This window comes from Littorina saxatilis, linkage group LG1, assembly GCF_037325665.1.
Source record: "Littorina saxatilis isolate snail1 linkage group LG1, US_GU_Lsax_2.0, whole genome shotgun sequence".
In the NCBI taxonomy this organism is placed as follows: domain Eukaryota; kingdom Metazoa; phylum Mollusca; class Gastropoda; order Littorinimorpha; family Littorinidae; genus Littorina; species Littorina saxatilis.
This window is the reverse complement of record NC_090245.1, coordinates 22,999,318-23,027,118: the sequence shown is the minus strand read 5'-3', so window position 1 is coordinate 23,027,118 and position 27,801 is coordinate 22,999,318. Positions and strand designations below refer to the sequence as shown.

General features: G+C 40.7%; 3 protein-coding genes and 1 long non-coding RNA gene across 4 annotated transcripts in view; 2 read left to right on the top strand and 2 right to left on the bottom strand.

The window, feature by feature from the left end:
• Positions 1-344: 344 nt before the first annotated feature.
• LOC138965075 (uncharacterized) lies at positions 345-3,099 on the top strand. The gene is made up of 2 exons (XR_011455292.1): positions 345-2,184; positions 2,224-3,099. It is a non-coding gene; the product is annotated as an uncharacterized lncRNA (long non-coding RNA).
• A 597-nt stretch (positions 3,100-3,696) lies between these two features.
• On the bottom strand, positions 3,697-14,921 carry LOC138965051 (ER membrane protein complex subunit 8-like). Its single transcript, XM_070337180.1, has 5 exons — positions 14,685-14,921; positions 8,773-8,849; positions 7,659-7,728; positions 7,127-7,218; positions 3,697-6,664 (listed from the first exon to the last, which is right to left on the bottom strand). The coding sequence occupies exons 1-5, from the start codon at positions 14,886-14,888 to the stop codon at positions 6,508-6,510; spliced, it is 600 nt and encodes a 199-aa protein (XP_070193281.1). The 5' UTR covers positions 14,889-14,921; the 3' UTR covers positions 3,697-6,507.
• Positions 14,922-15,081: 160 nt separating this feature from the next.
• Positions 15,082-18,547, top strand: LOC138965063 (uncharacterized). The gene is made up of 3 exons (XM_070337187.1): positions 15,082-15,430; positions 16,259-16,402; positions 17,938-18,547. Exons 1-3 carry the CDS (start codon positions 15,227-15,229, stop codon positions 18,094-18,096), a joined length of 507 nt encoding a protein of 168 aa, XP_070193288.1. The 5' UTR covers positions 15,082-15,226; the 3' UTR covers positions 18,097-18,547.
• A 112-nt stretch (positions 18,548-18,659) lies between these two features.
• The window catches only part of LOC138964995 (lysosome membrane protein 2-like), a 34,420-nt gene continuing 25,278 nt past the window's right edge, over positions 18,660-27,801 (bottom strand). Inside the window, exon 14 of the mRNA XM_070337120.1 lies at positions 18,660-26,109. Coding sequence (XP_070193221.1) covers positions 25,891-26,109 — 219 coding nt within the window. The 3' untranslated portion in view covers positions 18,660-25,890. The remainder of the gene's footprint in view (positions 26,110-27,801) is intronic.

Below are 27,801 nucleotides of genomic sequence, written 5' to 3'. Positions count from 1 at the left end.
CGCCTGAGTAGTCAAACAACTTGTGATAATGCATGTTTCAGCTGAAACATCAAAGAGACCGCCCCATAGATTAAACTGTCACTGACCCCGTGCAGGAAGTGTTTCCTCTCTCATATGACAGGGGAACCACCTCTCATAGCTAAAACTGGGTCATTGACCCCTGGGAAGAAGGTCAGTGTCTATAAAAAACGCTCGCGCTGGACCCGAGTACTCTTCAGACATTCACACACACACACACACACACTCTCTCTCTCTCCCTCCCTCTCTCTCTCTTTCTTTCTTACACACACACGAGTACAGACTCATGCACGCGCACACACACACACACACACACACACACACACACAAACAGTAACACTAACACATGTGCACAAAATGAACACACACACACCGCGCGAGAGAAAAAGACTACAGGGAGGCATTGATGTCAAAGACTTTCGACCGTGACGTAATTACGTCACTATTCTTGGTTTACGGTACCATTCCGCGGCTTTGCTACGAGTATGCCATAGTCTTGGTTGGCCGAGACCTTGCACCGTTCGTTGTAGCCTTGTGACTTTTAGATACAAAACTGCTCTGGGGGGATGAAAACGTGTTTGTTATAAGAGGGGTTCGTTATGAAAATGAGTTCAAAAGGTTCGTTGTAGCCCGAAAGTAACAAGTAAGAAATAGAAGGCTGTCTGCCGGGAAATCAATGGCAGTTCGTTAAAAGCGGGATTTCGTTATACCCAGGTTCGTTATAGCTGGACTCCACTGTACTACAAGAGCGGCTATTTCCTTTTTCCCCTTAATATGTTTCTGTACAAAGAATGTTTTTGGTTTACTATTTCTGGTGTTCAGTTGGTTTTGTGTGGCTGTATGGTTTGGGTTTGTTTTAATCATTCATCCATGCCACTAGTTTCTAACAGAATGCACACAACAGCTCTGTAAAATTGCTTTTAGACTAGAAGTTTAGTCATGTGTAGAACAGTTGGCTTTACCTTTAGCAGTGCACATTTGCAGAGACCCAGCAAGACTTCGTAAGCTCAGCCATGTTGTAGATTTTTATCTAACGATGAAGTCACATTGTGTGCAGAGTAAAGTTTAGTCCCCCCCCCCCATTAAAATCCAACCCACTGTTACCACCATTTTGGATTTTCGTCACAAAGACGAATTCTGAAAATAACTCTGTTGGGTTTCTTCTTCTTCTTCTTGTCGATCACTCAGATGGAAACGCCGGTTCTCTGCGCAAATGTTGCCGTGTGCTGTAGGTCGTCCAGACTGCCATAGAGCTTCCGTTGCACCGTGGTCGCCTCCGCCCAGATCTGGCTCCTGAGGCCATCGTGTAGTGGGCAAGTCTGCAGCAGGTGTTCCGTTGTCATGCTGCCTGTTTGACAAGGGCACTGGTCTGACTGGCCAATTCTGAACTTGGTGAAAAGGTGGTGGTTCATTCGGTTGTGGTCTGTCCGCAGCCTGAATATGAGGACCTGCTCAGACCTTGTGAGCAGGTGAAAGGCGTCGTTTTTGTTGTAGTGTGGGTGCTGCTGCAACCACTTTTTGTGTTGCTTGGCCTTGATGATGGTCTTGGCTTCTTTGAAGGTGGTTGATCTGTCATTCTGGTCCTTCGTAGTGCCCTCCTTTGCCAGAGTATCTGCGACTTCGTTGCCTAGTATGTTGCAGTGAGAGGGGACCCATTGCAGCACAACTGTGTGGGCTCTGCACAGGGAGGTCAAGGCGGATGACAGGTCATTCAGTTCTTTGTCTCTGGCAGTGTCTAAGGCCTGCAGGACTGACTTTGCGTCGCTGAAGAACACAACGTTGTTGGAGGAGAGTGGACTGTGCTCAATGTGGGCTGCACCTGTCTGGAGCGCCACTGCTTCAGCCTTGAAGTTGGTGGAGTAGAGGCCGGTAGCGAGGGAGATGTGTTCTTCTTCTCGACCTCCTGGGTACTTTATGTAGATTCCGGCACCATCACTTCTGACAGCCTGGTCGGCAGATCCGTCAGTGTATACATGAGTCCATTGGCGTTGGGGGTAGGAGTTGTGGATGTGTTCAATGGTGAGAGACTTCAGTTCAGCACAGCTCTGGGAGTCTTTCTTGCCAACGCCAGGAATACTGCAGCGTATCTGACACACCCCTCGCTAGTGATTAGCCCCTCCAATGTTTGTTGGAGGATTTGTTTGTAGGAGGTTTTGTTTGTAGGAGGTTTTGTTTGTTGTTTGTAGGAGGTTTCGTTTGTTGGAGGTTTTGTTTGTTGGAGGTTTTCTTTGTAGGAGGTTTTCTTTGTAGGAGGAGGTTTTCTTTGTAGGAGGTTTTGCAAGAAAAGGTCACTCTTCCACATCCTATACAAACCAAAAATCGTCTATTTGTAAGACGATGATGTGAATACAACTTTATAAACATATTAGATAAATCTGATTATTTAAATTGAGAGGATTTGGTGAAATTGCATTCCATATACTGTATTCTTAATCAGTGACTATAATTTGAAAAAAATTTGCAACAGATCAGATAAGCTGATTATTTAAATTGAAGATTTTTGAAGTTGCAATCTGTATTCTCAATCAATGGCTAATATTGAATTTAATAAATATATGCCACACCAAAGTGTGATGTATGTGTCATTGCAATATCTGTTTTGTATCACTGTACATGTAGATGATTTCATGTCTGAAGAGTTGTCTACTGGTGTGGTTGCCTTACACCAGGTTCATAAAGAAAATGAGCACACTCTCTCTCTCACTGAAGCAACATGCCTCGCGCCCTCTAATTGGCGTAGAGGCGCGTCCCCCGGGTGGTGGATGGGGGAGCCTTCTCTACTAACTTCTGAGAGAAGGTCGCATCACTCTCGATGCCGTGAACCTAATTAGGATCTTTTTCTTGTTTCTTCTCTATTTCTGCCTCCCCAAAGTCCTTTTACTTTCCTTTTCTCACCCATAAAATTCTTCACTTATTACCCTTGTTAAGTGGTTCTTGTATAGAATATAGTCAATGTTTGTAAAGATTTTAGTCAAGCAGTATGTAAGAAATGTTTAGTCCTTTGTACTGGAAACTTGCATTCTCCCAGTAAGGTCATATATTGTACTACGTTGCAAGCCCCTGGAGCAATTTTTTGACTAGTGCTTTTGTGAACAAGAAACACTTAACAAGTGGCTCTATCCCATCTCCCCCCTTTCCCCTATCCCATCTCCCCCCTTTCCCTCGTCGCGATATAACCTTCGTGGTTGAAAACGACGTTAAACACCAAATAAAGAAAAGCAACATGGCCACACTATACATACTCCTTATTACCAAACTGCTATAAGTGATCATTCTGAAAAGGGTTCCTCTTCCACCAATTTAAACTCCTTTCCTTCTCTGTGCAGTAAACATGGACTTGTGCAGCTGCTAAAAGCATGCTATCATAGTACTTTGAAAGACTAAAACTGAACAGCGGAGAGTGAGAAGTAAACGATGTAGATTGAGAAGTATAAGTTTGGAATGAATTTTATAAAACTGCACCATCTACAATATTACATAAGTACTGAAATACCTCTCCTAATTCTACCAGCTAGACTTTGAGAATTTGTTAATAAAGTCCTGCTTCTTTGTAACAGCTGCATCAGCAGGGGTGTAAAACATCAGTCCTCATTGAAACAGCTTTTACTTTTGACCACTTTCTTAATTCTGTGAAACGGCAAGCATACAGAGCACACACAAAAGTTTTCATGCTACAAATTGATTTTATGTGGGTGTTTTTATTACGTATCAGATGAAAGGAAACAAAGGAATAACATTCTTTCCTTGTTAAAAAAAAAAATCCTTGAAATAATCAAAAAAGTACAAGTAACACAAAAAACATGACAATACAACAAGAGGTTTTGACACTTAACTACGACATTGTGCACTTAATTCAGGAATCAAGAAGTACAATGCCCATCAGTAAACAAACTGACAAACAAAAATCTTTCTTTCTTTATTTGGTGTTTAACGTCGTTTTCAACCACGAAGGTTATATCGCGACGGGGAAAGGGGGGGAGAAGGGATAGAGCCACTTGTTAATTGTTTCTTGTTCACAAAAGCACTAATCAAAAAATTCCTCCAGGGGCTTGCAACGTAGTACAATATATGACCTTACTGGGAGAATGCAAGTTTCCAGTACAAAGGACTTAACATTTCTTACATACTGCTTGACTAAAATCTTTACAAACAGACTATATTCTATACAAGAAACACTTAACAAGGGTAAAAGGAGAAACAGAATCCGTTAGTCGCCTCTTACACACAAACAAAAATATCTTGCGTGAAAGCATAAACTTTCTTCACACAGAACCAGTAAATTGTACCTCATTACATGCCTCAACCACCAATATAACACGACAACAAAATGAACAAGCACCGTCTCAAACTACATTGAGCTGATTTCACATCATCTTCCAACTGTGATGTCGTCCTCTGTTGCTAACTGTACATGTATTTTCAGCCAGTCCTTAAGATATTGCTGGGTTCAACTCCATGACTTGATATCTCACATAAGAAATGCACATAGCATTATGACAACAACATTAACCTGTATGTCAAGGAAGACCAATATGTTGAATAAAAAAGAAGGAAGTTTGTCACTGCTGAAATACTGATGAAGAAAGTACATGTACTAATCTGGTTACTGCTGTGTGCTCTTTTTGTTAAAAGAAAAAAAGTTTGAAATGGATAAATCTTGGTGATTCTATTTAGATTTCCAGGAAGATGATAGACAGGCGTCAAAACTGAAATTTGTTCAAGAAGGGCTTCTTCAACTTTCCCTACAGTTCCAAACTGCAAGCAAGTACTACTGTAAGGATTTGAATTGTGCATTTCATTAAGCCTCCCATATTCACAACCCAATTCCATTCGACTTCCCATATTCAGTCTGATTGTCTTGTATAAGTTCCATGAACATGAGCAGCACAATGTGTATTTCAGACTCAGATGCATGAAAACTATGCTCAAGAATTGGCTGGTTCTGATCTACAAATGTCCTTTTCCTTCAGCCTTAAACATTACTGAGACATACTGCAAAAAGAAAGAAAACAAAGACTGATCAAGACACTACATCTTCATAAAGCTCTGCATTCTTTGCCTTCCAACCTCCCCATAAGGGAACAATTGTGCATTATGCAACACAACCAAAACAACAAAAATGAGCGAGTTGTAGCCTTTCACGAAAATTACAAAAATAGGCTAGCAGTGACCAAAGAATTACAATCAAATTCTATTTTATTGCACAAAGCTAAATTGATGTGGCCTTGACAGACTTTCCAAACAAAAAAAAACCATTTTAATTTTGCTTGACCAAAATCTACACTTTCTGGCAAAGAAAACGACTTAGTGTTGAGAGATAACACAAATTAATACTAAAAGTAAAGGCAGATATATCAGGAGACTCATAACAAATACAACCAGAAACAACAGTAACTGATAATAATGGACATGACACGAGCAAATTTCAAGTATGCTATTCTGTACAATGTACACAGTAAGAATGTGGAAAACACATGAGGAAAAATGTGGAACAATAAATACACAATAAATGACTGAAAATCTCCTATATATATATCCACTGATTAAATGTCACAGAAAGTAAAGTTCTTCAACTTGCATACCTTTTTCCTCAATCAATACTAAGAAGAATACTATACTTTTCCAGGGTGTACTTCTTCATTTGATTCTCGCACCCACAAGTCCTGTACTACCAAGCAGCATTACAAAGAAAATATATGAAATGGAAATGACATACCCAGCACAAGTGACTTACCAAGCCCAATGGTACTGGTTAGGTCCCTTGTTAGGGAAACAACAAAGACTGCTTACAAACCCGAGATTAAGCAATGATCTACATGAAAACTAATCAACTTCATTCTCCGGTTTCTTTTTACTAAGGCCTAAAAAAAAATAGGTGTGGTTACGGTAACCCGACCTACCCTATTTTTAGGGGCCGACCCTATAACTTTTTATTACATTTGTCCAAAAAAACAGTGCAGAAAACGCAATGAAAGCGAAAGCGCTCGAGTCGCACACTTATTTCCCTGTCAAGTAGGTTTAATTTGAACACATTAGAATTTTTTTAAATTTTTTTAAAGTGATCGCCTACCTTCCTAGGTACCTATTTTGGGGGGCTATGTTACCGTAACCACACCTATTTTTTTTGTTGGCCTAACCATACCATGCTAACAAATCACTCTTCCTGGCTTGTTGGTCAATAAACTGATGACAGAAAAACACAAAGTTGAAACAGGTTTCACAAATACTTAGAAGAAAGACATCATTCTGAATACACCTCATATATTCCAAAACAACACCTCCACATCACTTCAAAAGTAACACAGACTTCTATTCATACTCACACAACTAAAGTCATCACATGCTAATGCCCACAACAGATTTGTGTGCTCACAAATATCCAGTGAATCCACGCAAGTGCTCACATTCACAAACAAAGATCTGACCATGTACACTGAAGGAAGTTGATCATGAGTAAGAAGGGGAAGAAACATAAGATTACCAGCACTGTTATATGTACGTTGCTATTAACTCTGAGAGTTCAGGATTACGCCAGTCATTTTTCACATTGTCTAAATGGTTGTCAAAGTCCAACAGTTTGCGCTGGGCCGCTGACCGCAACAGTTCCGACGCCGTCCTTCTGGTTTCCTCTTCCGATGTGCTCTTGCTGAAACACGAATAAATTGTGGTGGTCAGGCCCGAATAAACACCAGTTTCATCATACTACAAAGAACGTGTCAAAGACATTTACACTCAGGAAGAAAAAAACCCAAAAAGTCGCGAAAAGGATAATTCTGTACAAATCACTGAGTGACACACAGAATCAAGGCAAAAATCCCCTTGACATTTATCATGTTCTTTATTTTTCAGGTGTGACCTTTTTTTTTTTTTTTTATGAGACAGATTGGCTATTTTGAGAAGGTATTCACACAAGCTGATTTTACCGAAATTAGTTCTTGTTTTTTTAGTGTACTGCAAGCATTTACAAGTGAACTGGTTGATTTAACTAAAAAAACCAAACACTTTTAAAACAGCTCACTATGAACGCATGTTCAAATGCAGTCTCCCCATTGTACACTTCAGATGCGTACTTCCACCTCTTAGTTAACAGTACATGTATACACTTTACCTTCTGTCCAACTCTTTCCAGCTGTTGTCTCTCATTACGTGCACTCTGTAGACCTCTTGCACAGATTCTGGATTCACACGCGTATTGTCAATCTATAACAAAGTAACAATGATTTGAAAATACACCTCAAAATAAAGGTTGACTTTTAGGAATACATGTTCTACTAATAGCAGACGTGAATTTAGGAATAAAAATAAAAAACCCACAATGAAAAACAGCTCTTTGTTCTTTGGATTGTCAAATAAAACTCAAATCCTCTCGGCTGAAAGCAGAAAAAACAAACATAACCACTACTTATAAATTGAATGAATACCAGAATCCTTTCCAACAAAGCTCAAAATAAACTGAAAGGTAAAAACACTCATTTTTCATTAGCTCAATTTTAATCAAAATATTAACCATTCACAACATGGAATGTTCTCTCATCACACATGGCATAGTATAATCTAAACCAAAAGACTGAAAGCCACAAGGCTTAAAAAACCCTCTGCTGCATTTTTAACATTAACAAGCTGTTTGATCTAATTATTACCTGGAAGACACAGGCATCAGGAAAGTACTCTTGAATCTTCTTTCCAACTGTTTTGGCCACAAAACTGAGCCTGAAATAAAATCAACATAATACCTGTCAGAAAAGAACTGTAATACACTGACACTGATCACACATGCTTATGTTCCAGCATGCAAAACATAGTGGGGAAGGCGGGGGGAGGGGAGAAGCTGGCAAACCCTGGAAAGGCTATTTTTAAGTACCGTACTTGGTGACAAGGCGCTTCGTTAGACCGTTGATGTTTCGTAAACCAAAGATGGCGTTTGAGACTGTTCTGTTTACATTCGACACTATCAACACCACTTTGCAATACTGAAATAATTTTTTCTGTGTTCGAAAGCTACAGCCAATCGTTATTATATCCCCTTAGGTACAGTTTTATAACATTATTGGCACATGTAAACAATATGAATTAATTAATGAACGCTACGAGTATGGCAGCCTTTAACTTTTTAAGGGGGTCCCAAAACCAGGAGGACTTTGGACAGTTATGTAAGAGTGAGACCTTCACAAAAGTGTATCAGTTTGATTCACTCCCTAAATTTGTGTTGGTAGAAATCTGACAGGATATTTCCATGTCTGCAAAACATAGCCCAGTGTATGTTCTTGTCTATTCTGTATGTAAAACAGTATGATGATAAAATCAGTACTGAGAGTAGGCATGATAACGCAAATTTAGTGCGTCAATGGACCCGCTCTGTTCAATTTTAGTGCGTCATGGGACCCCTTTCAAGAACTTCTAGTATATGTTTACAGCTTCTAGTGCGTATAGGACGCAGGGATGCAAATTTTGGTGACCCTGGTTGAAAAAAATGTAAAGAGAAACAAAAAAGGTAAAGTTACACATTTTCATACGATTAGCTTCTGACTGTGACAATATCGGAAGCATTTAGTACTGGCACACCGTACAAGGCGTAGATTATACATGTATCCTTAGGCCTTCTTCATTCTTGAATTTCGTACAAAACTGCAAGTGAAAGTAGGGTTGAATCTGCACAAAATCACAGTCAAACAAAACTTGTAAGATGTACAGTTACAACTACAAGTAATTGTAGATCATAGATGTGATGAATTTATCAATACATGTATTACTTACTGATTGTCATCATAATTTTCATTCGCTTGGTAGTATCCAGCAATGACTAAGCCTTTGCTTCGGCAGTATGTGTCGATCTGCAAACAACCAATGGAACAGACAAACAGTTAGCCGTTGATGACACAAATACACATGTATGTTTGAAGATCACCACATCAAGCTCAAAGTAAAAACACTTAATGAAGAAGAAAAAAAACACCAAGCTGACATCAGTTGTTACCAAAAAATCTCAGGCAGACCTGCATTTTCACTGTAACTTCACTTAACATTCACCCCCTTCCCCTGTTACATGTATAACTAATATGTACCACAGTCTCACAAGTGTCGCAACTTTCTTTGAAAACATTGCAAGTTTTGACCAGGTATGTCAGCTTATCTTTAGACACCAAATCTTGAAGCTGACTATATATTTTCTCTGCTTAATTTTATACTGTTCAAAAAAAGAAACGCATAGCTTGTAATATTTGGTTAATTTAGTTATATGGCTACAAGGATATCCACCAAACTGCAGAAAATGTTTATCTGGTCGTCGACCTTTCGTCCATTGCCACAAGTGAGCTCTGCACGTGACGCATGCGTTATCAGTGGCTACAATGTCAAAATTGCTCATTTGGCATGACCACTCGTCATGCTTCAGTGTAATCTCGTGAAACTCGGGGAATATTGAGCTCTCACCATGTCTTCCAAAACCCATAAAAGCGGATTGTTCGCCACAAAGAAATCAGACGACAATTCAGCGACGAAAGATGGCCCGATTGAACAGAGAAGACCGCCAAATTGCATTGGGTCGTTTACAAGCAGGCCAAAGTCAAAGTGCAATCGCCAGGCACTTCCACGTGTCCCAGAGCACCATCAGTAGACTGTGGGTCAGGTTTCAAGCCACTGGCTCCGTTGCTGACTTGCCACGAGCGGGAAGACCAAGGGCGACAACTGCTGCTCACGACCGCTTCATACGGCTCCGCCACCTCCTGAATCGTTTCCTGTCGGCCTCATCTTCTGTCCAGGCTCTCCCCGGGCCACACCGATTATCGGACCAGACCGTGCGGAACCGCCTGCATGAAGCTGGTTTGAGAGCTCGCAGACCTCACAGAGGAGCTGTCCTCACCCGCCGCCATCTCCAGAACCGAGTGCAGTGGGGCAACCAGCACCTTCGCTGGACCGTCCGGAATCACTGGAGACACGTGTGGTTCAGCGACGAGTCCTACTTCCTGCTCCAGCGACATGATGGTCGGAGGAGGGTCTACCGGAGAGTAAACAAACGTTACGCGCCCAACTGTGTGGATGAGGCACCCGTTCATGGTGGTGGAGGCGTCATGGTGTGGGGGGCGATCAATACCGCTGGAAGGAGCACCCTGGTGCACGTCCAAGGGCGCATAACTGCCCAGCGATACGTGGAGGAAATTCTGCGCCCACACGCCCTTCCTCTTCTGGCTGACCAGGATGCCATATTCCAGCAGGACAACGCTCGCCCGCACACAGCACGACTCACCACCCAGTTCCTCACCGACCACCATGTCCAGGTGCTTCCCTGGCCATCCATGTCGCCAGACATGAACCCGATAGAACACCTCTGGGATGAATTGGACAGACGTGTGCGCAGGCGAGAAGAAGCGCCGGCAAATCACCGCGATCTATTGCAGGCACTTCAGGAGGAGTGGGACACCATCCCACAGCAAGATATCCGGCATCTGATCCAGTCCATGCCCAGAAGGTGCCGGGCAGTTGTTGCTGCTCAAGGCAGTCACACCCCCTACTGACTTGACAGCCTCGGCACCCAATCGTATTGATTGACTGATTGATTTGAAGATGCAAATGAACTGTGTGTGCATTCAACTGTGTCCATACCAAATTTCAAACAAATAATCTAAATATTGGATTTTCTGTTAATTTTTTCGAAAAATAAAACAAATTTGGCAAGTAGCAACTATGCGTTTCTTTTTTTGAACAGTATACTTTGGATTAGCCCCTGAACCAACAAGTCGGTTACAGAGCCCCCCCAGGTTTGAGAGCCGGCACTCACAAGTAGGTCTCGAAATAGTTTCTTTTCGTTTTTATTTTGCCTGTGCAGGGATTGGCTTGGGTTTTGTCCACTATAGGTCCATTGACTGACCATGAATCAACCAGTCATTTTGCAAATCAATCAGTCAACAACAAACAAGAAGGGCAAAGCCCATACGACTCACATGCTTTACACATTTTTCCTTCCAAAATACATGTGACCTTGACCCAAGGTCAAGGTCATCCAAGGTCATGCAACACAAAGCTGTTAATTCAAGACATAGGAAGTACAATGGTGCTTATTGGCTCTTTCTACCATGAGATATGGTCACTTTTAGTGGTTCACTACCTTATTTTGGTCACATTTCATAAGGGTCAAAGTGACCTTGACCTTGATCATATGTGACCAAATGTGTCTCATGTTGAAAGCATAACATGTGCCCCACATAATTTTTAAGTTTGAAACAGTTATCTTCCATAGTTCAGGGTCAAGGTCACTTCAAAATATGTATACAATCCAACTTTGAAGAGCTCCTGTGACCTTGACCTTGAAGCAAGGTAAACCAAACTGGTATCAAAAGATGGGGCTTACTTTGCCCTATATATCATATATAGGTGAGGTATTCAATCTCAAAAACTTCAGAGAAAATGGGGAAAATGTGAAAAATAGCTGTTTTTTAGGCAACATTTATGGCCCCTGCGACCTTGACCTTGAAGCAAGGTCAAGATGCTATGTATGTTTTTTGGGGCCTTGTCATCATACACCATCTTGCCAAATTTGGTACTGATAGACTGAATAGTGTCCAAGAAATATCCAACGTTAAAGTTTTCCGGACGGACGGACGGACGGACGGACGGACGTCCGGACGGACGTCCGGACGGACGGACGGACGGACGGACGGACGACTCGGGTGAGTACATAGACTCACTTTTGCTTCGCATGTGAGTCAAAAAAGAAGCTTTTTTGCCGCCCCGGGACTGGGGCCGTTATGCATTACAGCAGTGAGGAGAAACTTATTACAGCAACAGAGCTGTTGTGAGAATTGTTTAAAGGGAGGACAAAAACAACGAAGAATAAAGAATCATAAAGATCACAAGAAGGGCAAAGCCCATACGACTCACATGCTTAACCTTGACCTTTACATGACCTTGACCTTCAGGGTCAAGGTCAAATAACTAAACCTAGCAATGACATCATACACTAAGAACTGCTTTACACATTTTTCCTACCAAAATACATGTGACCTTGACCCAAGGTCAAGGTCATCCAAGGTCATGCAACACAAAGCTGTTAATTCAAGACATAGGAAGTACAATGGTGCTTATTGGCTCTTTCTACCATGAGATATGGTCACTTTTAGTGGTTCACTACCTTATTTTGGTCACATTTCATAAGGGTCAAAGTGACCTTGACCTTGATCATATGTGACCAAATGTGTCTCATGATGAAAGCATAACATGTGCCCCACATAATTTTTAAGTTTGAAACAGTTATCTTCCATAGTTCAGGGTCAAGGTCACTTCAAAATATGTATACAATCCAACTTTAAAGGACCCTTGCGACCTTGACCTTGAAGCAAGGTCAACCAAACTGGTGTCCAAAGATAGGGCTTACATTGCCCTGTATAGCATACATAGCTAAGGTTGCCATTCTCGATAACTTCAGAAAAAAATGCGAAAATGTGAAAAATGGTCGTTTTTAAGACAACAATTACGGCCCCTGTGACCTTGAACTTGAAGTGAGGTCAAGTTGCCGCACATGTTTTTTGAGATCTTGTAACCATACACCACCAGGCCACATCAGGTGTTGATAGACTTAATAGTGTCCAAGAAATATCCAACGTTAAAGTTTTCCGGACGGACGGACGCCGGGACGGACGGACGACTCGGGTGAGTACATAGACTCACTTTTGCTTCGCATGTGAGTCAAAAAACCAATAGTTAGTAGTTACAATATATCGGTTTATGCAACCTTCTTCTTCTGGCAGAATTTCAGAAGACTGAAGGCACAATGTCTTGAAGAGGTTGTTTAATTTCATGAAGACAATGTACAGTAAATTGTGAGGGGGAAAAAAGTTGCATTTGATTTTGAACTTTCTCGTTCTTGTTTCTTTATTCATAGTTCAAGTTGTGCTAAATGTGAAGCATTTGATTGAAACTAATTAAAGAATGTAACCTGAAAGGCTACCAACCCTTCAAATATTCGCGGAATTCTTCCGACTTTTGATTTCGTTCCAGCTATTTCCAATTTTTGGCTCACGTAAGTGTAGCCTATGCGATCGTAACTTTGTCTGTCTGTGCGTGCGTGCGTGCGTGCGTCTGTGCGTGTGTATGTCTGTGGTAGAAACTCTAACATTTGAAGACGTCACATTACATTGACGTCACATTATGACGTAAGAGGGTTAGACGTCACGCGAAGGAAGTACTGACAGTCTCGGTCATTATTATTTTGAGCGCGCCGAGACTAGTTGGCAGTCGTGTCCTTGTAAGTAGGCTACATGCAGACAGACAGATCTAGATCTAGTGTCTCGCTTTCTTGCACAGTTTCACCTATGCTCTTTCTCTGTGTGTGTGTGTGTGTGTGTGTGTGTGTGTGTGTGTGTGTGTGTGTGTGTGTGTGTGTGTGTGTGTGTGTGTGTGTGTGTGACGGAGTGATTGAGTTTGTGTTACTGTTTGTCGATTTCTTACGTGAGCCTTGATGGCTTCGCCTCTTGTTTTAACCATATTCCGATTTTCTTAAAAAAAATTTTTTTTTCTTTTTAGAAAATTGGTCCATTGATTGACTGAGACATATTATATATCTATCGGTCTTTTTCCGAATTTACCTAGGCAAAAGACCAATGACCGACGCCCAAGCCATACCCTGCCTGTGAGAGTGATAAAGGCAATTACCTCTGACGCGCAGTGGTTAAATTCTGCAAACCAAGGACAGTTGGTTCAGGATCGATTAACGCAACCAGTCATATTTAATTTTGGTATGTAAATTTTTTAATTCATTTTATTTCCTTTTTTCTTTTTTAATTCTCTAAAGCCTTTGAGTCGTTTATGAACATGAAATATCGAAAAACACACAAAAAAGTTGAATGAGCCAACAAAGTAAGTCAAGTCATGAGTCAGTGTTACGAGTCATTCCATCCTGTGTACATGTATGTAATTTGAAAATGAATCCTTATTGCCAACATACAACTACAAGTCTTTCTATCTTTTAAGTCTAAAATTGAACTATCCATGATTCTCATTTCTCAAGTCTCTGTAACCAGCTCATTGGTTCTCAAGCCTTTGGTCTCTGTAACCGACTCGTTGGTTCTCAAGCCTCTGGTCTCAATAACTATTAACTCAGTTAACTGACTCGTCAGTTCTCGAACCATAGACTTTATGTTACACTTACAGTTTAATTTACACCACGAAAGTTCAACTTCAAGATTACCAAACATATAAATAAAGAGAACACTTTTAAAACAACTCGCAATTAGATTTTGAGAAAAACAAATACTCCTAATGTCCTATAGTCCCAAATGTCTGGATCTGGATCCCCATTAGAATTTAGATAAGTAGATGTTGGTCATGTGACTTGTGTCACAGAAGCTGAGTTTGCCTATGACATAGTATGTGTTGGGTGATGTGCGCATCGCCATTTACAAAGATCTCTTCCTACATGGTCGTAATTTTGCCAGTGTCTAAACCCCTTCTCAAACTCAAAGAGATCAAGTTATTCAGTAAAAGATAGGGCCAATGCCTACGTTTTTTCTTCTCAACTTTTCTGTGATTCTTAAATACCCGTTTGAAGTAATGTTAACTTTAACGTTGTAAATTCATAGCTCACAATCAAGTTTTGTACACAAGCTGGTTGGTGTCGAGATGTTGACTCTAAAAATGACGCAAGTAAAAAGGGTTTTCACCAGACGGTTCCTTACCTGAACAAGGGCGATTTCTAACATTGGTGCCAGACCCAAAGAAAGGTGAAAGAGTGGGATGGAGTCAGCAAATCTCACAGCTTTGTGATCTTTGGACTTTGTGTCTTCTGCTAGTAACACACCATTGACAGAACAGTGTGGATACTTCGCTGAATGTAACAATAGTTTACAGTAGGCTTGCACGCCGACCGTAATGTCCGCCATGATGGTGTCTTGTCTGCGAGCCTGAAAGCTGAAGTTGTTTAGTTGTTTTTACACGTATTTGGTAGAATGAAGACAAAAATACACTTCATTAATTTTCTTGCTATAATGTGTTTTCAACTTATTATATTAGTAAGCACATTTTCATTTTTGCTATAAAAATTATTTTATTTTACGTACAACAAGTGAAGTGCCGATCTGTTTTGTATCAAAATGGCGGCCGCTGCTGTCGTCTGCTAACGAGGATGCTGTAGAAAGGGAGCTTGACGTTACCAAGAAGGCTGTCACTATAAGCAGACACTGTCAAATGTTTGCATTGGACCGAGTTAGGAATTGTGACAATGGATTCTTCAGAGAAGAGCAATGGAAAAGGAGTATACTTTGCCATGATGGCGGGGTTCTCTGCTGCATTTGCTTCGATATTTGCCAAGACGGCGGCCAGTGAAGACGGCGCGCACAGTGTAGCAAATATGTTGTCCTCCTTAACCAAAGCAGCCAGTTCAGATCTCCATCGGTTCCTGTTTGATCAGCGCTTAATCGTATTCGTAAGTTTCTGTCTACATGAAAGGCTCAAACTGATCTGTTCAAATAGAATAGCTAGATAGCTTTTTGGCAATAAGAACAAGAACAATTCTTTATTTAACGAGGGCATAGACCTATATATTAGGTCCCTGACGAGGGTAATAGAGCAGGGACCTATATTTAGACCTAATATACTATATTAGGTCTAAATAATTTATATAGGTCTATGACTATACATGCATTCGACATGTCTTATAGAGTGAGAGTTATTCGGAACCGTTCTCCTGGCACCTGAGAGAATACCAAGCTTTGAAATAAACAAGCGACTTTAATCCTCAAGTCGAAAGTCGGTATAATTGTTCATTTCAATGCTTGTATACATGTTATTCTCTCAGGTAAACGTACATTGACATTTTTGAACAAGCGACTTTCATCCTCAAGTCAAAAATCCCTTGTTCATGTCAATACTTGTTAATTATTCTCTCAGGGGGGGAAAGAATGCATGGTTCCGAATAACTCCCACTTACTCTATTACACATGCCGTATGCATTTCGTAGAGCGCTTACCTCCCTTTGTTTATCAGATAGATCACTAAACAGCGCTTACCTCCCTTTGTTTATCAGATAGATCTCTAAACAGCGCTTACCTCCCTTTGTTTATCAGATAGATCTCTAAACAGCGCTTTGCCTCATTTTTTTAAGATTCTTTTTGTTAAAAACATCAATTGTCTCCAGTGGTTATCCGATAACAATTTTTTAATGTTTAGTGTTCCTGCTGACACAATGCTGGGTGGTAGATTTTTATGAAGAAAAAGTCTTCAGTTAGGTCACATTTTTTCTTCTTTTTTTCAGACCCTGCTGGCAATTCGTGGCATTGGAGTGCTAGGTATATTTGTGAGCAATGCTGTCATGTGGATCTTTTTCTCCAAGTCTCTGCAGCTCTGTTCCTCAATTGTTGCCACAGTGACCAATACTGCTGCCAACTTCTTTTTCACAGTGAGTTTCTTGGACTTATAGTCAGAGAAGTTATCAGAAGGGAGACTAATAAAGAAACAATGCAAACAAAGAAAAATAAGAAAAAAACAAGTGTAGAAAGTGATGGACAAACAGACATGACTTGGACACAAACAGGACTAGTCGGAAGTAGTATTGCTTGGTGTATAGGGAGGAAAGTGATGCTGGATTAATTGTCAGTAGGACCTTTCTGAGAGAAATATGACGTCTTATCTTTCAGAGATGGGACGTAATATCTTTCAGCCAGTAAGCAAACTTTCTAACATTAATGTGACTTCATATAATTTTATTTGCAAAATGTTGAACTTTTTATTGTCCAATGTTTTTATCGCAATACTTGTTAAATGCCCTGAAACTGCTAGTTACCGGCAGTGAATATGTAGAGGTTACACGCCGAGTCTCAGTGATTATTAAAAATAATGGTCGAAGTTAGCGGATCATGAAAAATGCGAGCTTTAGCGAGCTTTTTCATGACCGCGAACTGAGACCATTATTCTTTATTCCTCCTTTCTTCAGTTATTCAAAGAAAAGAGGAGTTTTTTTGCGAAAGTTTGATCGAATCCTATTCACTCAACCAGTCAACCTGCGCAGGCGATCGATTAATGCGCGGTTGTATAGTTCCGTGCAAATCATTCCATTCTGTTAACACTTCTTGTCAGTTTTCCTATTTTGGACTAAAATCAAGTACACAGATATGCTGTTATTCTGCTGTGGCGGCAAAGGCAGATATTGTGTGTTCTGTATATGTTTTGGTATCGCTAAGTTAGGATAATGTTCTTTCGTCAAATGGGACTAGCAGACGAACTTTTGCACCCGTGTTCCAACGTTAAAAACTGTATGAAAATAGTGTATGAAACCGCTTTATGCTGTTTAAATTGATGAGATGTGTGCATTTGGTTGCGTGTGATCTGTTTATTAAATGAAATATTGTTGAAAACTGACCGTCGGATTGCAGTCTGTTGTCGAAGAAACTGAGTGAAAAGAAGGGGAACTACTCTTGTCGCTAGACAAAGTATGAGTTACTTGCCTTGCGGGAAATTGCTTGTGATGAACGTTTGAGCACGGCAAATCTAGATTCAGAAAACAACCGAACTCATGGATTTTATATGAAGATTCATGTGTTCAGGCCTGTAGTTGTTAATTTAAATGCGGTATGTTTGTATTGTTTGCTCCAGAGATGTATACTTCGTACGTTAGAGCGTTCGGAACTTTTCAGTCGCAAAAAGTAGTACCGAAACAGTACAACTTCTCAACCCATTGCACTATCGAGGATTCAGGCTGTTGCTGGGTCGTTATTTGTTTGGTTGCTGGGTCATTATCGAAAAATAACTACCCCTACAAGTTTACAGAGGTAAAGAAGCAGAGGGGGGAATAAAGCGCAATATAATGACGTTTTATTCTCTTTATTACATGTATTTCCATCTTTACAGCCAATAACGTGGAGGTGGGGCCGAGACAGAGGAGGTGTAGCTAAGCAATCCGTTGCTGTACACTAGACATTTATTTTCTGTGTGCAGGCTTGTGTAAGCTGGGTGCTGTTCGAGGAGAAACTGCCAGTGCTGTGGTGGTGTGGGTCCTCCCTGATAGTGACCGGTCTGCTGCTTGTGCACCATGGCAGCAGGGACAAGGCAGAGGCAGGCCTGAGCATGGGCCCTGACAACAAAAAGACAGTCTGACCGGGGGTGGGGAAAGGGACAGGGTTGTGTGTGAAAGAGTATCTGTGTGTGGGACACTGTGTGTGTGTATGGGACACTGTGTGTGCTTGTGTGTGTGGGAGGACACTGTGTGTGTACAGAGAGAGAGGAAGAGATGTTGACAGACAAGTTGCATGAGTGTTGAACAATGTACGTGTGCTTGCATGCATCCATTTTGGATAGAGAAACATGCAAAAAGGTTGGGAAATGGATTCCTGTTTCATGTGCATGTGTGTGAATTTACAGATTAGTACATTTTCAAAGGTAGTAGAAAGAAAAAAAGGACCAAGACATACCATGTGTGCCTCTTTGATACAATATGGCTGCAAGTGCCTGTTTCGTCTTAGGTTTGTAATGCAAGGTGTGAGAGTAGTTTCATTGATTTTGATTAAAAATGAAACATTCCAGTAATAAACGTTACTGTTTGATTGTGTGTCAGCTTGATGCTATCGGGCGAGAAAGATGCGCGTGTAAGAAACGGTACAGATGCAATACAAATTTTACAAAGCCACTCTTCCTCTCAAAAATCTTTCACGTGAGAACTCTACGTGTTTTTCTCTTTATTGCAAGTTTAAAAGAGCGTGTCACATGTTTTTGCAATATTTACAAGGGTGTGGTTTCTCTTTATTGTAAGTTTAAAAGAGCATGTCACATGTTTTTGCAATCTCTACAAGGGTGTGATGTAAATACAAAATCCGACCCCTCATAGAATTCTATGCAAAAACACTATCTATTTTTCAGAATTGTAAAGGAACCTTCCTTCTCATGTCTTTCACATTGTAAATGTATCACCATAGATCTATCCTGGCTTTAAGTTAGGATAGTATCTATCCGTTTGGTCACATACCAAAAGGCTTTAGTCTGGCTGCTTTTTGTTCAGAGTGGGATTTTTGAGTGTGCTTAATTTATCGCGTAACTTACACCCATGTCAATTTGCTAAATAAATTCAGCACACACACAAAAAGTCCGGATTCTCCACAGGAAGCAGCCAGACTGTTGAGTTTTGGATTGTGTGCAAGTGAAATGATGCCCTTTCCTCAAGTTTGTTTGCTTAACGCCCAGCTGACCATGAAGGGCCATATCAGGGCGGTGCTGCTTTGACATATAACGTGCAAGACAGAAGTCGCAGCACAGGCTTCATGTCTCACCCAGTCACATTATTCTGACACCGGACCAACCAGTCCTAGCACTAACCCCATAATGCCAGACGCCAGGCGGAGCAGCCACTAGATTGCGAATCTTAAAGTCTTAGGTATGATCCAGCCGGGGTTCGAACCCACGACCTCCCGATCACGGGGCGGACGCCTTACCACTAGGCCAACCGTGCCGGTCCTTTCCTCAAGTAAAAGCATGGGTGGGACTCTTCCGGTATATGCCGGAAATCCGGATTCGTATTGTCTGTGGTGACATTTTTTTTATTGTCAATTATACAAATCTTTTAGCGTCTTGGGGCCCCCTTAAAATTCTTCAGGATACAGTAAAAAAACAAACTTTTAAGACCCCCCAATTTAAAACTCCCTCCTTTTTAAAGACCTTGTTTTCTCAGACTTTTTGTTCATAGCCTCTGTAAAATGACCTCCATTTTAAGACTCCCTCCTTTTTTAAAGACCTTGTTTTCTCAGACTTTCTGTTCATAGCCACTGTAAAATGACCCCCATTTTAAGACTCCCTTCGCTGCCCTACACGCCACCAGGCGTGAAAGGCAGTAAGTAAGTTTAAGACTCCCTCCTTTTTATGACGCGGTTTTCTCAGATTTGTGGAGGTCTTAAAAGGGGGGTTCCACTGTACATGACATTTTTCAATCCCACCCAAGTAAAAGTCTGGACTGATTTGTGGTGGTGCACTGGGTCGTTTCCACCAGAAGGAAGGTACCTTTAGCATGAACTTTAGATCATTCTGCAATGTTAACAAGCATTCATAAAAGTCATTACTGAAAGATACAGGGCCTTAAACATAAAGTGAGTTTCTAACAGTGTAAAACAAAACAAAAGTAAATACATGTACATTATTATTCATTGTAAGAGTGAAGTAAAAAGGCATCTTTCACAAAAAGAATGCTTTAAGTACGAGTGAGGTCTGCTACCACAATGAACAATGTGTTTTCTCAATTTTGCTTTAAACACATTTTATCAAAATATAATCAGAACATGGAAGAGCCATCACCAGTAGCATCATAAAAAAAAGTTGAAAGCGCAAAATAGAAGCATTCCCAACGCACACAAATGAAAAGAAGAATCCTGCTGTTAAACAAAACTGTACACACCTGGTGATACCATGCGGCGTGTGAAATCCACACAAAATAATAGGTGCCAGAGTGTGAATGACAATGCTTTCAGTGAAAGTATTATAATGTAAAATATACTACCATACAAAACAAGACCTGACCAGAAGTATAAAATCACATGACAAATTTCAAAATAAGCTTAACAAAATATCAGAAAAGAGAGTTCTGTCTAACCTGCCCTGGTGACGACCTCTTGAAAATGACCACTTGCGGTTTAAGAACACCCCAAAGGATCCCAAACAAGGTTTTTTCTCTCTATATAATTCACCTTTCCATAGCGACTACATGTCTGTAATGACCACTTTTGGGTGGTACAGTTTGTTTGTTTGTTCGTTCATGGGCTGAAACTCCCACGGCTTTTACGTGTATGACCGTTTTTACCCCGCCATTTAGGCAGCCATACGCCGCTTTCGGAGGAAGCATGCTGGGTATTTTCGTGTTTCTATAACCCACCGAACTCTGACATGGATTACAGGATTTTTTCGTGCGCACTTGGTCTTGTGCTTGCGTGTACACACGGGGGTGTTCGGACACCGAGGAGAGTCTGCACACAAAGTTGACTCTGAGAAATAAATCTCTCGCCGAACGTGGGGACGAACTGACGCTGACAGCGGCCAACTGGATACAAATCCAGCGTGCTACCGACTGAGCTACATCCCCGCCCTGGTGGTACAGTGAAAACCACCATTTTCTTTCTTTCTTTCTTTATTTGGTGTTTAACGTCATTTTCAACCATTCAAGGTTATATCGCGACGGGGAAAGGGGGGAGATGGGATAGGGGAAAGGGGGGAGATGGGATAGAGCCACTTGTTAATTGTTTCTTGTTCACAAAAGCACTAATAAACAAGAAGAGCAAACGCTCGATCGAGTCACTTTCGCAGTTCTGAATATTATATGAGGCATCAGATGGACAGGAAGAAATTGCTATTCACAACACAATACAGATGTAAATAATTTGATGTAAAGAATAATCCTATAAAGTTTGAATCAAATCCGATGAATAGTTTCAGAGATATGATATTTCAATTTTTTTCCTTCAAGACATACCTGTGACCTTGAAAAAGGTCAAAGGTCACCAAAGCAGACGTCAAAGTGTAGAGGTCACTGGGAGTCACGTTCACATAAAATTTGAGCCCGGTCACTTTTATAGTTTCCGAGAAAAGCCCAACGTTAAGTTGTGTGTTGCCGAACAGAAAAGGCTAGTTATCTCCCTTGTTTTTCTGATAACGTTCGTAAAAGGCTACAGATGTAAATACTTTGATGTAAAGAATAATCCTACAAAGTTTCAATCACATCCGATGAACTTTGTCAAAGATATAAAATGTCTAATTTTTCCTTTGACGCTGACCTGTGACCTTGAAAAAGATCAAAGGTCAACGAAACCATCGTTAAAGTGTAGAGGTCATTGGAGGTCACGACTAAACAAAATATGAGCCGGATCGCTTTGATAGTTTCCGAGAAAAGTCCAACGTTAAGGTGGTGTCTACGGCCGGCCGGACGGCCGGCCGGACGGCCGGCCGGACAGACTAACACTGACCGATTACATAGAGTCACTTTTTCTCAAGTGACTCAAAAAATTGCTCCAGGGGCTTGCAACGTAGTACAATATATGACCTTACTGGGAGAATGCAAGTTTCCAGTACAAAGGACTTAACATTTCTTACATACTGCTTGACTAAAATCTTTACAAACATTGACTATATTCTATACAAGAAACACTTAACAAGGGTAAAAGGAGAAACAGAACCGTTAGTCGCCTCTTACGACATGCTGGGTAGCATCGGGTAAATTCTTTCTCGTCCCAACCAATATGGGACTCCCCCTAACCCAAGGGGGGTAACCACCATTTAAAATCGGAGAAAATCGGGTCTTAAAAAGGAGGAAGTCTTAAATTGGGGGGTATTGAAAGAGGGGTTCCACTGTATTTTGTTACAGAGGTTCAGCTATATTTTGTTACAGAGGTTCAGCTGTATTTTGTTACAGAGGTTCAGCTGTATTTTGTTACAGAGGTTCAGCTGTATTTTGTTACAGAGGTTCAGCTGTATTTTGTTACAGAGGTTCAGCTGTATCAGCACACTTTCTTTCTTTATTTGGTGTTTAACGTCGTTTTCAACCGTTCAAGGTTATATCGCGACGAGGAAAGGGGGGAGATGGGATAGAGCCACTTGTCAATTGTTTCTTGTTCACAAAAGCACTAATCAAAAACTTGCTCCAGGGGCTTGCAATGTAGTACAATGTATAACCTTCCTGGGAGAATGCAAGTTTCCAGTACAAAGGACTTAACATTTCTTACATACTGCTTGACTAAAATCTTTACAAAAATTGACTATATTCTATACAAGAAACACTTAACAAGGGTAAAAGGAGAAACAGAATCCATTAGTCGCCTCTTACGACATGCTGGGGAGCATCGGGTAAATTCTTTATCGTCCCAACCAATATGGGACTCCCCCTAACCCGCGGGGTTTTTTGTTTGAGGTCTTATACAGATTGATGAATAGCCTTGGCTGGGGCTGAACCTAAATGACACAATTCTTTTTTTGTGTGGATTGAGACAAAACTGCATGCAAACAAAAGTAACATTTCCTTTCAACACAAAAATGTCATATCTAAGTTTTTGGATTGGGAAAAAAGCCATATATGATATCCTGAAATTCAGAAAAATTGTAATCTTAGTTCATGAAAGAATAACAAGGCTACAAAGGTCACAATCAACTACACAAAGAAAGTCATGTCAGCATAATAGCAAAATGATTTCTGGGAAACTAGTATTTCAGGTAAATAAAATTTGTGTAATTCATCAACCATACATAGAATAAAAGAAACTAAGTTCGGACCACAAACACACACGCTTTCACATTCCAACCACAAAACACACACACATTCTTATTACAATCACAAACAGACACACAGACAGTCCTTCACTGCTCACAAACAGCTTTTTTTAAATGTCTTTTTCACACAAAAGACTTTTAAAAACATAACAACCCGAACAACCCATCAAAACCTGATTTACTTTCCGAACAATTACACCCGACAGATTCATACAAAAACAAAAACAAATACCTATGAATATATCAGTAAATATGATTCCCAGTGTTGGACAATGTATAAACCAACTTGACATGCCCGTTTCCTGAAAGTGCCACACAGAACATATTCACACTTCATTCTCATGATCAGTCTTACAATAGTTCATGAGATAAGATAAGTACTTTGGGAATCATCCATCTCCTCACACTACTTTAAACCTGCGGCTTGAAATAGTTAATATAGTTTCATGATAATAAAAGTCCTAAATCAAGCAAACCGACGGGCGCAGTGGCGTGGTGGTAAGACGTCGGCCTCCTAATCGGGAGGTCGTGAGTTCGAATCCCGGTCGCTGCAGCCTGGTGGGTTAAGGAGTGGAGATTTTTCCGATCTCCCAGGTCAATGTATGTGCAGTCACCTGCTAGTGACTTAACTCCCTTCGTGTGCACACGCAAGCACAAGACCAAGTGCGCACGGAAAAGATCCTGTAATCCATGTCAGAGTTCGGTGGGTTATTGAAACACGAAAATACCCAGCATGCTTCCTCCGAAAGCGGCGTATGGCTGCCTAAAGGGCGGGGTAAAAACGGTCATACACTTAAAAATCCACTCGTGCTAAAAACATGAGTGAACGTGGGAGTCTAAGCCCATGAACGAAGAAGAAGAAGAAGCAAACCTACCGGTATGTCCGTACTTCCCTGTCACTGAAGCAAACTGACTGAAAAGGAATGTAGCTCTGATTTTGTCCACTGCCTTTCAATAAAACCATCCATAAATGATTTACAAAATACATATGTTGGAAGACAATGCTTTGAACTAGAAAAAAAGAATAGAAGGCACATCACAGACTTGAAAATGAACAGACACAAATTGTCATGTAAATCGGTTTGTAAATTTGCTCAAAACAGACCTGAAATTGTTGTACATGTACAGTAAAATATCATATTGCATAAAACATGTATGTTTACATTTTAATATCAAATATTCACAAAACTTGGTAAAATCTGAATAACAATACTTGAGCATTTCATTTTATTCAAATTTACCACCAAATGCTCATTTAACTACATTGCCATACACAACACAGCAACCAGTCAACACAAAAACATTGATATCTGGTAACAAGTTAAAAAGCTAGCAGGCAAATGCCCAGTTCTTTAAGCCCGCTGGTAAAAAAAAAAAATGTATGCCTATACACACACACACACACACACACACACACTCACACTGTCAACATGTATTATGGTAAACTCAGTTGCTTACACTCGGAAAATGACACTTCATGTTGAGAAAAAATAAATATCAAACAAAAACACTGCGAACATACAGACACTAATAAATTAGATGTCAATATTTTTAGCATATGTACATCACATTTGAGCATTCATTTCAGTAATAACCATGCGAGTCATGTGTACATGCATCTGCAAAAAGTTCAAATACTGTCAGAAAGCAGATAATACCATCACACTTTTGCTTGAACAATTTCGATAACATACAAGTGTGCTAACCACCAGTGTTGATGTAGTTCTGTCTTCCTTGATAAAATACTCCTTTCTTCAAAACTGAAATTAAGCTAAACATGATTAATTTACAACACTAGAAATAACTCTCCAATTGTTCATTTCTAACAAATCAACAATAATCGTTGCTGAACACAAAGAAAAAGAAGAAAATCTGGCATTCACGTATGAATGAGTGCATTATATGTATAGAGTCTGCTGAATCTTGGAATTCAACTCATAATGATTCATTTACACCAACGCTAGTAATAACTCTCCAAACATCCACAAGATAACAATGAAAATGTACTCACCAAAAACACTGTTTTTGGCTCACGTAAGTGTAGCCTATGCGATCGTAACTTTGTCTGTCTGTGCGTGCGTGTGTTTGTGCGTGTGTATGTCTGTGGTAGAAACTCTAACATTTGAAGACGTCACATTACATTGACGTCACATTATGACGTAAGAGGGTTAGACGTCACGCGAAGGAAGTACTGAAAGTCTCGGTCATTATTATTTTGAGCGGGCCGAGACTCTGTTGGCAGTCGTGTCCCTGTAAGTAGGCTACATGCAGACAGACAGATCTAGATCTAGTGTCTCGCTTTCTTGCACAGTTTCACCTATGCTCTTTCTCTGTGTGTGTGTGTGTGTGTGTGTGTGTGTGTGTGTGTGTGTGTGTGTGTGTGTGTGTGTGTGTGTGTGTGTGTGTGTGTGTGTGTGTGTGTGTGTGTGTGTGTGTGTGTGTGTGTGTGACGGAGTGATTGAGTTTGTGTTACTGTTTGTCGATTTCTTACGTGAGCCTTGATGGCTTCGCCTCTTGTTTGTGTTTCTGGTGAGTACATTTACATTGTTATCTTGTTCTTGTTCTTTTCACCTGCAGTCTCTTGTTCCTATTCTCCAAACATCGATTCTAACAAATTAAATTGTAGTGTTGATGAAGAAAAAATTCCAAATCAGGCATTCATGCTTCAATGGGTGAGTGATAGGTAGGGTCCGTTGAATCCTGGTTTGCCAGCGTTGCATGGCCGTTGTCTGCAGGAGCATTGGGATGATCTGAGTTGGATGGCTGAATATGTTTGTTCGTCAAAAGCGGCTGTCTCTCCCTGTCCCTCATTGTGTTCATAGGTCTGCGTCGCATGCCGTGGTTAGCTACGGTCGGAACCGGGCCGGGAGGAAGAGTCTGAGGAGAAAAAAAATCGGCATGATGGCTTGACCAGAATTTGCCAAGCAAAAGGGAGGCATGTGGATTGCATGTACAACCATTATTATCTGTTTTAGCGGGCGGGGATGTAGCTCAGTTGGTAGCGCGCTGGATTTGTATCCAGTTGGCCGCTGTCAGCGTGAGTTCGTCCCCACGTTCGGCGAGAGATTTATTTCTCAGAGTCAACTTTGTGTGCAGACTCTCCTCGGTGTCCGAACACCCCCGTGTGTACACGCAAGCACAAGACCAAGTGCGCACGAAAAAGATCCTGTAATCCATGTCAGAGTTCCTTGGGTTATAGAAACACAAAAATACCCAGCATGCTTCCTCCAAAAACGGCGTAAGGCTGCCTAAATGGCGGGGTAAAAAACGGTCGTACCCGTAAAATTCCACTCGTGCAAAAAACACGAGTGTACGTGGGAGTTTCAGCCCACGAACGCAGAAGAAGAAGATCTGTTTTAGCGGCACTACTGGGTACAATCTTGGATTCCACTGACCACCACCCCCCACCCCTTGTAAGAGAAGTAACGTGACATGGGAGGTGCAGAGAGGATAAATGGGCATGGAAAACCGATTCAGTAACAGTAACCCAACAGAATATAAGGCCCAACAAACTGTAAGGCTCACTTGTAGGGATTGAGTAAAACAAAAAAGTATTGTCCCACAGTCCACAAACTCAGTATTAAACATTTTCCTCAACCATATTCAGGTAAAAGAAAGCAAGAAATGCCATTTCTCCATGTGAGAAAATAAAGATAATTTTATTTGATTGAATTACCAAGCACTATAACAGCGAACAATTACTTGAACACAACACACTGCTGGGACTGAGAACAATAATACAACCCTGCAATCCAAAACTTCAAATACAATAAACCCTTTCCTGAACCATTCGGAGAAAAGCAGGCAAGAGTTTAACTATCAAGCAACAGCCAAGAACTCACTGAACAAATACAGTGGAACTTCCATTTTTTTTTTTTTTTCATTTTTTTTATGATGTTTAGCCATAGTCCGTTATACGCGTAGGTGTGCGAGAATATGTAAGCGCAGTGCTTTAAAGATGTCCATGTGAGAATGTGTAAGTGGGCGTAGTCGAATGTCCATGAGGGAATGTGTAAGTGGAGCATATAAGAATGCCCATGTGTGAATGTGTAAGTGGAGCGTATAAGAATGTGTAAGTGGAGCGTGGTCGAATGTCCGTGTGTGAATGGGTAAGTTGAGCGTATAAGAATGTCCATGTGTGCGATGTGTAAGTGAGACATGGATGTGTTCATGACTGAATGCGTAAGCACAATGCAAGGAATGGCCAGAAAGGTACAGTGGTACTCCCCATGTAAGACCTCCCAAAATCTGACAAATTTAGGTCTTAAAAGGGGGGGGTCTTACATGGGGGGTGAGGTCAGGTCAGAAAAAGACAGTGAGAGAGAAAAAATCAGTGACAGAGAGAAAGAGAGAAATTAGAAATACCTTCAGGGTCCGTCGAAGTTGTGGCATAATTACAGTTGTGGTTTGGTGAATTAATTTGATAATCTAATTCAATAAAAAGCAAGAGGTATGTATTTTTTCTATTTTTTTTTTTTACTTTAATTGTATCCTCTACATATATATTTAAAAAAAATATTTGGGAGTCAAAAGAGTTTATGTTCATATGGGTGTCAGTATTTGGAAGAG